This window comes from Syzygium oleosum, unplaced genomic scaffold (assembly GCF_021117445.2).
Source record: "Syzygium oleosum isolate NSW1041296 unplaced genomic scaffold, Sole_v2.1 Sole_v2.01, whole genome shotgun sequence".
NCBI classification, from domain to species: domain Eukaryota; kingdom Viridiplantae; phylum Streptophyta; class Magnoliopsida; order Myrtales; family Myrtaceae; genus Syzygium; species Syzygium oleosum.
In genome coordinates, this window is record NW_026607485.1 from 23,065,580 (window position 1) to 23,075,908 (window position 10,329).

At 40.8% G+C, this 10,329-nt stretch overlaps 1 protein-coding gene and 1 long non-coding RNA gene across 3 annotated transcripts; both read left to right on the forward strand.

The window, feature by feature from the left end:
• The first annotated feature begins 456 nt into the window (after positions 1–456).
• On the forward strand, positions 457–8,858 carry LOC115676273 (uncharacterized). Of its 2 annotated transcripts, none has more exons than XM_056310822.1 (6): positions 457–1,041; positions 1,276–1,325; positions 1,659–1,746; positions 2,391–2,507; positions 3,497–3,614; positions 8,775–8,858. In XM_056310822.1, exons 1-5 carry the CDS (start codon positions 601–603, stop codon positions 3,545–3,547), a joined length of 747 nt encoding a protein of 248 aa, XP_056166797.1. In that variant the 5' UTR covers positions 457–600; the 3' UTR covers positions 3,548–3,614; positions 8,775–8,858. The 2 variants fall into 2 exon arrangements, with proteins under 2 accessions (XP_056166797.1, XP_056167173.1); XM_056311198.1 differs by having other exon boundaries at positions 8,792–8,857.
• A 2-nt stretch (positions 8,859–8,860) lies between these two features.
• LOC130138191 (uncharacterized) lies at positions 8,861–9,620 on the forward strand. Its single transcript, XR_008816629.1, has 2 exons — positions 8,861–9,095; positions 9,188–9,620. It is a non-coding gene; the product is annotated as an uncharacterized LOC130138191 (long non-coding RNA).
• The last annotated feature ends 709 nt before the right edge of the window (positions 9,621–10,329 follow it).

The window sequence follows — 10,329 nt, forward strand, 5'->3', positions numbered from 1 at the left end:
ACATGAGAGTTGATTCCTCTAAGGTGATTGACCCAGTTGTAAAAAGGGTCACCGCAAAAAGAGTCATTTTGGAGGTTACAAATTTGATTCACGTCGTGAGAGAATTTTTAAAAGAGCGGTGCTGCATTGTGTGGCTATTACAAACTTTGTGTGAAAGAGACATCCTGCTGCTGATATATTGGTGGGATTCTGGTGACGGGCTCAACCAATCTCAATGTTTAGGCGGTACGGAATAGTTATGGCTCAATGCGACATTGCGTAACGAGAATAGGGTATTCATAGTAATACGCAGCTCGTTGTCTATTCCCGTTCTTTTACTTACAAAAAAACTATATGAGAAAATAAATGGTTGGCAATTCTTATGCTATTACTACAAATACATGTTTCGTAAAATTATTAGTATTATACATGTATATGTACATTAAGGTTGACACCGTGGAGGTCAAACAAACAGCATATGCTTCAGCACAATGCGTTGACCATCACGAGACCCGTTTCTTTTCCCGACAACCTCGGCGAGGATCGGAATTCAGTTCTTGTTCGCTTTTACTCTAGCAGCGACCGCGACGCCGTTACCGTCGGCCGGAGGAGGCGGAGGAGATGACGCAGCTCACCGTAATCTCTCCCCTCGGCCGCTCACTCTCTCTCCCTCATCCCAAACGGCGCCGCCTGGCCGCCGCCGCCGCCGCCGCCTCGTGCTCGGGCTCGTCCGGCCTCGCCGAGGTCAGGGTCTGCACCAACCGCACCTGCCGCAAGCAGGGCTCGTTCCAGACCCTGGAGGCCCTCTCCGCCCTCGCCCCGCCCGGCGTCGCCGTCAGGGCCTGCGGCTGCTTGGGCCGGTGCGGCTCCGGTCCCAACCTCGCCCTCCTGCCCGAGGGCGTCATCGTCAGCCACTGCGGCACCGCCGCCCGCGCCGCCCGGGTCTTCTGCGACGCCGAAGACGACGTGCTGAGAAGCCTGGAGGCGCTCGCGCTGAGGAAGAGAGCCGAGAGCGAGCTGGAGAGGGGGAATTTCTCCGATGCCGAGGTCCTGCTAACTCGGGTAGGTTCTGGTTGACGCGTGTTTTGCTGCAATTCGGTGATTTTTGTGCTCATTCTTATGGGAATGGTCGTATGGTGTGGGTTAATTGGTGATTCAATTGGGTTGGTTTTGCTTATTTTAAGAACATTTATGCTGATAGAGATTAGAGAATGAGTGCATTGAATAGACCGTAGCTGATCCAATGAAGGAGATGGAGGAATGGCTATTCATGATGATTATTTCTTTGTTACGCAGGCTATAGCAATAAGGCCATATGGTGGGATTCATGTGATGTACAAAGACAGGTTGGTCCAACAATTCCTATCACCTGAGGTTCAGACATTTTATGCATCTTGCTACCGTCGATGGTGAACTTTCTAAATTTGTCGCGACTACGGAATAAGTATTCCAAGATGAGATTTTACCCCCTTTCCTGTAGTTGACAAGGTGTTCGCGCTGATTCTGCTGACGATGTGAATGAGTTTGCACTAAATGTGGTGCCTTTGTGGATGAATTAGAGATTTATGTTGACATTTCGTTTTGATTATGGAAACCAAGCTGCTGCTGAAAAGGCGGGAATGTGCAACTATAGCGGGGCTCTTGAAGATTTATGAATTAGAGGTTTATGTTTTGTTCAGATCTGTTGCGAGGTTGGGAATGGGCAACTATAGTGGGTCTCTTGAAGATGCAAAAAAAGCGTCGACATTAGCTCCTCAGTACACCGAGGTCAGTGAGTTTCTACTTCAGAAAAATTGATCGACATAGTTAAAGGCTTGAGGCATCTGTAACCTTAATTTTCTAACCATAAATCATTTCCCATTAGGGGCGCACAAGAGGCAGGCCTTAGGTGTAGACTAGGTCTCCCTGAAAAGGACACAATTTAGACTTTTTGTCAGTTGGGAGCTTGATCTCAGGAACAATTCTAAAACCTGAACCTATAGCCCCTTCTGATTTCACTGATAGGATGGAAAGGGGAAGGAGACAGGGCAAGTGCTGTTTATGTAATGAGATTCATATAATTTCATGCGGGTGCATGATTTTAAAGTCTACATTGTGTTAACTAGGAAAGAGTCTAGTCTGACCTGCATCTTGAGCAATCAGGACACAATCTCTTCTTCAGATTTTCTAAAACCTTTACCATTGAACCTTGCCCGTGATCTCAAGAAATGAGAGAATTTTCTTTCTTTATATACTCCATCAATATATAACCTTAAGATCACCAAATTTTGTGTTTTAGATATTAGAGACCTCGGTACATGCTTACATCAGTGGTGTGGACCAGAAATAGAGAGGGAGAGAGAGATCCTTGTATTGGTGAGAATTTTGGCTCATGTTATATTTCTAAAGTAAATGCTTTTTCCTTCCTCCAGGCTTATTTATGTCAGGGCGATGCGCTCATGGCAATGGAACAGTTTGATGAAGCTGAGAAGTTCTATTCCACAACCTTACGGATAGATCCCTCCATTCGTCGTTCCAGATCATTCAAGGTATTCTTTACGGAGTTTGACTAGTGCAGTTATTCTCTGGTTTTTCATATTGTCAGTTTATTGGTGTCAAATTCTTGTAAGCTCTCCTCTACAGTGTATGCTATGAGTGTATCTAGTTAAAGGGTGTATTTCTGCTATTAAGAATCATCTTTTGATGATATGAGTGTAATTCTTAGAGGTTTTTCTATTCTTTCATCATTATGATATGAGCACTGGTGATAGTTTTATGACTAAGTGTGTGTCCTTTAACAATTTTCTGTTGACATGAACACATTGAATTGAAATTTACTTGTAAAAGGCGTATTTATAATTTTGGCAATGATAAGTCCCTGAAAATTCAGATTAAAGGTCGCTGAAGGCTCATGTAAAGTGGAAAACTTATTTGTCTTATTTTGATGTGTTTTATCAAATTCTGTTTTACAAAAAAAGAAAATAATTATTGTCAGCGTGTCCTTAAGGATCCTTTTGGGCGCAAATATTTAGTTGAGCATTGACATTTCTGCAACAGATAACCTTTAACCGACAGATTCTCAAAGAAAATGTGTTTTTCATTGTTGTTATGAGGTAAAGGTGCACTTTTAGCTAATGTTGTTGGGTTTCTATAACAGTTCTAAGGGAAGATTCACTTCTTTCTTCTCAAACTATCTTTCTTTCTGAAGTCTCACCATGCCTTGAACCTTTGTCGGTGATGTTTAATATCTTTTGGCCAAACCACAAGGCTGAGGGGAAGCTGATGAAGGTTTTTTTTTTTGGTAAGGAGGGGAAGCTGATGAAGGTTTACTTCTTCAATTTTGAAGAATGAGGATAAGCTTCTTCTTTGGAGTGGCTTAAGTGATGGAAACTTTAGTTTATTATTAAAAATTTATCCACGTGTACTGCTGCAATTTCTCATGTCTGGAGTACTGTTGAGATTACTGTTGGGATGCAGTGACAACTTTTGATTCTTCTCTCTTCTTTTTCTTTACCTTTCCTTTTTCCTTTTTCCACAGGATCGAGTTGAAAGGCTGCAACAGAAATTAGCTGCTGCAGATATCTCTTGAAGATTGGCTCTGGAGTTGTAAGTACCAAGTTAATGTGAAGTAACCAAAATAATATGTTTCGTTACAGGTTTGTTATTCCTTGCTGTTAAGAGAAAAAACTGAACTGAATGCTTAGTTAGGTCTATGTGACCCCAAGCTATCTATTTATAATAAAGTCAAAAGGCCAAAATTACAATATTACCCTTATTGCCGCAATACGTAAAATAATAAAGGAAATAAACAAATATGCCCTATTAGCCAAGTACTCTCAACACTCCCCCTCAAGTTGGAGCATAGATATCACACATGCCCAACTTGACTAAAACAAGATGAAACGATTTACTCCTCAATCCTTTAGTCAACACATCAGCAAGTTGATCACCGGACTGAACAAAGGGCATACAAATTAAGCCACTCTTCAACTTCTCTTTGATAAAGTGTCTGTCAATCTTCACATGTTTTGTACGATCATGTTGTACAGGATTGTGAGCAATACTAATGGCTGCTTTATTATCACAATATAGCATCATAGGAAGATACACCAAGATCTTCAAGTAATCCTTTAAGCTATAAAAGTTCACAAACTCCATGTGCCATTGCACGGAATTCTGCTTCAGCACTAGATCGAGCAATCACATTATGCTTTTTACTGCGCCAAGTCACAAGATTCCCTCCTAAGAAAGTACAATACCCAGAAATAGACTTTCGGTCAGGAGATCCAGCCCAATCAGCATCTGTATAGGCTTCAACTTTCAAGCCATCATGAGGAGATAAAAGAATCCCTTTTCCAGGAGCAGACTTCAAATATTGAAGGATTCGAAGAACAACATCCATATGAGTAGAGTATGGATCATGCATAAACTGACTCACTAGGCTCACAGCAAAAGCAATATCAGGTCTGGTGTGGGATAAATAAATCAACTTGCCCACTAACCGTTGGTAACGACCCTTATCTACGAGATCACCATCCTTTTCTCGAAGACGAGTATTGACCTCAATAGGTGTATCAGAGGGACGACATCCTAATAACCCAACTTCTGTTAAAAGATCAAGGACATACTTCCTTTGGGATAAAACGATACCTTTTGAAGATCTGGCAACTTCAATCCCAAGAAAGTATCAGAGCTTTCCAAGATCCTTTATTTTGAACTCTTGTCCAAGAAAATTCTTCAACTGGCTTATCTCATCAGTATCATTCCCTGTGACAATAATGTCGTCTACATAGACAATAAGAATAGTCGCTTTAGCACCTGATCTCTTCACAAACAAAGTATGATCAGCATTACTCTGTTTATACCCAACAAAAATCATAGCTTTCTGAAATCTACCAAACCAAGCTCGAGGTGATTGCTTTAAATCATAAAATGCACATTTCAGCTTACACACTTTACCTCGGGTTTTGTCACAAGAAAAACCCGGAGGAATCTCCATATATACCTCCTCTTCTAACTCTCTATGAAGAAAGCATTCTTCACATCTAACTGCTGAAGATCCCATCCCTGGTTTACAGCACACGAAAGTAACACTCGAACAGTATTCAACTTGGCAACAGGAGCAAAGGTTTCTTGATAGTCAATCTCATAAGTCTGAGTAAATCCCTTTGCCACCAACCATGCTTTATATCTGTCCACAGTATCGTCCATCTTCTGTTTGACTACAAACACTCACTTACATCCTACCGGTTGTTTCCCAGGAGGAAGAACAACAAGATCCCACATGTCATTTTTCTTCAAAGCATGCATTTCCTCCACCATTGCTGTCTTCCACTTCTCATCTGCAAAAGCTTCTTGCCAATTCCGTGGAATAAAAACAGAAGATAGAGAAGATACAAAAGTACGATAAGAGTTGGACAAAGAGTCATATGAAACAACATTGGATATAGGGTGTTGAGTACAAGTTCTAATATCCTTTCGGAGTGCAATAGAAAGATTAGAAGGAGAAACCTCACCAAAAGGAGTAGTAGAATCCGAATCCGAAGATAATGACTAAATAAGCAATATATCAGTGGTCTTATCCTGCGTGTTGGTAGTGGAATTTCTACGACGATATGTCTTCAATGTTTCCTCACTATCAATCCGCCTTTGAAAGATACCAATACTTTGCTTAACAGGTATGGTCTTCCCCTGAACCTCTGATATCTCCCCCTGAGGTATTGTATTATTCTCTACTTGTGTTGCATCGTTCTCCTCTTGAGAAGGAGTAGATCCATCAGAGACTATTGGAGGAGGAGGAGAAGGAGAAGAGTAAGTAATATCCTCAGGAACATCTAAAATTGGCAACACCTTTATACTAGGACACTCCCCCTGAAGAGGTGGAACTGAATAATAAGAAGTAGACTCATGAAAAATTACATCCATAGATATAATACTGCGCCTAGAAGGAGGATGATAACACTTATAACCCTTTTGAGTAGCTGAATACCCAAGAAATATGCAGCGGAGATCGCGGGGTTCCAACGTACTCTTAGAGGAAGTGCTACGAGCATAACAAACACAACAAAAAATTTTTGGGGGAAGAATAAAAGTTGATGATCCTTATAAAACATCAATAGGTGTGCGGAAATCAAGAATTCTAGTCGGCATCCGATTGATTAAATAGGCAACGGTTAAAATAGCATCACTCCAATACTGAGAGGGGACATGACGTGCAAACATAAGAGACCTGGTGACTTCTAACAAATGTCGGTTTTTTCTTTCGGCAACACCATTTTGTGCTGGGGTATTAACACAACTGGTCTGATGAATAATGTCATGATCAAAGAGATACCGTTGAAACGGACCTTCAGTGTACTCAGTGCCATTCTTCACAGTGGCGTCGAATTGAGTTTGAATCATTTTGTGAAAAATTTGAAAATGACGAAAAACGTCACTCTTATGTTTTAACAAATAAACCCAAGTTGCATGAGAATGACAATCGATAAAAGTAACAAATCATCGATGACTAGAAATAGAAGTACGTCGGGAAGGACCCCACACATTAGTATGAATCACAAGAAAAGGGAAATGACTTTTATTATTTGAAGATGAATATGTAGAACGAGTTTGTTTAGCAAAGACACAAGCTTCACAAAAAAACTCATCTTTATTACAAGCTGAAACGAGACTCGGGAAAACTTTTTCTAAAGTTCCTAAAGGAGGATGACCTAATCTGCAGTGCCACCGATGGACATCTGTCAATGTTGAATTAACTTGACGGGGCATAGTAGACGAAATAGAAGTAGAAACCCCACTACCCTCGAGCAGATAAAGACCACTATCCAATCTACCATATCCAATCTCCTTCTCCGTTACCAGATCCTGGAAAATACAGTAAGAAAGAAAAAAAGTTACTTTACAATTTAAGTCTCGAGTCAAACTACTAATAGAAAGGAGATTAGTAGAGAATGATGGAATATGTAAAACAGAAGACAAGGAGAGTGTGGAGGAACAATTGATAGTCCCTTTTCGAGCGATGGAAGAGAGGGTTCCATCAGCTACACGAACTTTGGCTCTATCGGAAGTAGGGGTGTATTGATGAAAGAGACTAGAAGAACCTGTTGTATGATCTGTAGCCCCTGTATCAATTATCCATGGGCTGGAAACAACAGATGTATTAACCCCAAAAAAGATACCTGAAGTGGCTAGATTTGAAGCAAAATGGGAAGACGAATTGGCAACTGTGGAGGAAGTGGCAGTAGTAGAAGCTTTCAGTAAACGTCGAAATGCTTGAAGTTCTTCTTGGGATAAACCGATATCAGTAGTAGGTGTACCAGTAACAGCTTCAGTATGGTTTGCTTTGTTTTTTGCCTTTCTTTGTGCCTTTTTTTCCTTAAAATCTGCAGGTTTTCCATGTAACTTCCAGCGGGTAACCTTAGTATAATAAGGCCTATGACAATATTCACACTTCACAACTTCCTTAGGGGTATCATTAAATCGAGAGAACACTGATTTGAAGAGCAGATCGATCAATAGTAGAGGAGTGGAGCATTGCTGTCCTACAGCTTTCTTCTGAGTGAACTAGGCATAGAACTGTTCCAGAGTGGAGAATGGAGACCGGCTAAGGACTTGAACACGTATCTGATCATATTCAACATTCAATCCTGCCAAAAAATCATAAACTCTGATCTTGTCCACATGGTTCTTGTAGGCAGCAATGTCTGTAGCATTGGTTGGTTGATAATTGGTATAATGATCTAGCTCTTGCCACAAACTCTGAAGCTCAACATAATATTGAGATATAGTCATCTCCTTCTGAGAAGTGTCATGAACCCTTTTTCGAAGTTCATACACCTGTGCAGATTTGACTATAAGTATCCCTAGCAGCCGACCAAATCTACGCCGCGGTGTCAAGAAGCAAATATCCTTTTGCAATATGTGGCTGTATCGAGTTAAGCAAAAAAGACATTACCAAAGAGTCATTCGAGATCCACTTGTCTTGAGCAGCACCTGATGTTTCCGGCTTCACAGAAGTGCCGTTGATATGACTTGTAAGCCCACGGCCTGCAATGGTCAAGAATACAGATCGAGACCATATCAAATAATTTGTGCCGTCAAGCTTCACAGAGATCGTAGCAAACGTAATATAATCTGTACGGCCATCTCCTGTAAGTGGAGGGTTCTCAACTGAACCGTTAGACATTGTGTCACTGGTAGTAGGCTAGGATTATCCTCCAAAAAAATCAGCTAGATTAGATGAAGAAAAAAATTGATTTTTTCAAGGTTTTGAAAACTTGAAAAAAATCGATAATTCTAATTTATCTCAAAGAATCTGAAAAAATATGGTGGTCCACAAACTGCAGTGCTTTGGTCTTCACACACGAGAGCATTGTAGGCCAGCGGCAACGCAGAAACAATTCCAGACAAGAAGATCCAAAAAATCGCAAAAGAAGTTAAATCACCTATCGCAGACTGCAAAGAATTTTTAGTTCTCTCATAGAGGTGAAGTTTAGGGCAAACACTAGATTCAAAGAATCACCTCATTAGCGCTACCCTACACTGTGAAAGAGAGCAAAGGAGAGATGAGAAGGAAGGTTAGGGTTTCAGTTCAGATCTTACTCTAATACCATGTTGAGAGAAAAAACTGAACTGAATGCTTGGTTAGGTCTATTTGACCCCAAGCTATCTATTTATAATAAAGCCAAAAAACCAAAATTACAATGTTACCCTTATTGCTGCAATATGTAAAATAATTTGTTTTTACGATAATCTCTTCTTGTGTAAATGTTGCTTCACTTTACTGCTGGTTTGAGAACTGAGATCCTATTTTTTAGTCCTCATTGATGTGCAGGATTGGGCACGCGTTGGTATGATTGGGTACATACACAATTGATATAGGTTATACACTTAAAATGAGTTCTACATTATCTGTTCTGTTGCATACCCCCCCTCCCTTTTTTATCAAGAAATAGATGACAGGCAAGTGCTAGAGAGATTCAATTGACTATTTTATTCCTAATAAATAATCTAGACAATAGGTATATAAGACAAAGCAGTTAACTTTCATGTACATTACCTTATGTAAACACCTAATTAAGTTGCTTTCATGAGAGAGGTGACTGGAAGGTCCCTTGAATTCTCATGTTCGTGGTGCAGTGCTAAAATGATCATAGGCTCTCCAGCAAAAGCAAGGCCCTCATGCATGAGTAGGTTTTTCTGCATAATTAGTATCATGATAAGTGGAGAGCACGCTTGTGCTTATGCTTTGCACTCCTTTTCTTTTTGAGAACATTCTAGGTCTACCAAAGAAGCATCCAGCGTTAACTTGCTATTCCAAAGTTCAGGGATAGAATTTGTGTGAGCATCTGCCCATTGCCACTTCTGTGAGTGGAGCTTGCTTTTCTTGTAAGCGGACACACTAAAGATGGAAAAGCTTTTGGGCTATCGAGTTTGTGTTGTGACCGTATTAAGTTCAGCCGGTGGAGAGAGCAGGTTTCATCCCCCATGCCAAGATGGAATTATAGCAGAGAGTAGAAAGACTACCTGTCGCTGATATTCATACAAGGTAGATAGCAATTTGTAAGTTATGCCGTTATTGGTATATAAGATTGATTAAGTGTTTGACTTGCAGAATCATTCTGACTATATTGATTGATAATCAACAACATTTGCTGTTGCAAGTCCATCATCCATGTCTTTACTTTCACTCTGGAACTTCACTCTGGTGTCGTCCGTATATGACTTCTGATTGTTTCTGATAATGACGGATTTGGCAAGCCACTAGGCGGACACGTGTCCGTACTGACCCTGTCTGGTGAGTGTACTCCTACTCGACGGGAATGACTAAGAAACGATGCAACTCGGGTTTTGAGTCTAGACCGGTCAAACCTGGGAGGGAGTACATTGACAAGACCTCTACTTATGAGCTATCATGTTGGAGGAATTATCAGCGAAACCTCTACCTAAAAGACCAAGCATCTATTGGTACCGTGGACGGTTTGACTGTCGAGACACATCACAGTTGTCATGATGTATTGCCATTCGTTATGACCAACTTACGCTCATCACAATTTAGTCATCATCCGTCGACCTTAACCCGACGGGCGAAGACTCTTTACCCCTATCTAAGCTTCATACGTTTCCGCCATCCTCCAAACGTTAACTTAAGCGTCCGAGGTCCATTCTGGGTGATCAACTGGATGCCCAAACTTGTCTTCGTGGCTGCAGCTCCAATTGGTGGTGGAAGCATTAACAGATCCTTGGACATTTACACTTAACAGCTAGAGCTAGCTATACGAAAAGAATCCAAACGCAAAATCTTCATCGAATCAAATAAACAGCAATCAATCATTTAAGATTGGCGAGATCCTCATTAACAACGTGGATAGT

What these genes read in the sequence shown, in the direction of transcription:
- LOC115676273 (XM_056310822.1), top strand. Translation starts at nt 601, where the DNA reads ATGACGCAGCTCACCGTAATCTCTCCCCTCGGCCGCTCACTCTCTCTC. An exon ending in CATGTGATGTACAAAGACAG is followed by an intron (nt 1,326 to 1,658) that starts GTTGGTCCAACA and finishes TGTTTTGTTCAG; the next exon opens with ATCTGTTGCGAGGTTGGGAA. An exon ending in TAGCTCCTCAGTACACCGAG is followed by an intron (nt 1,747 to 2,390) that starts GTCAGTGAGTTT and finishes TCCTTCCTCCAG; the next exon opens with GCTTATTTATGTCAGGGCGA.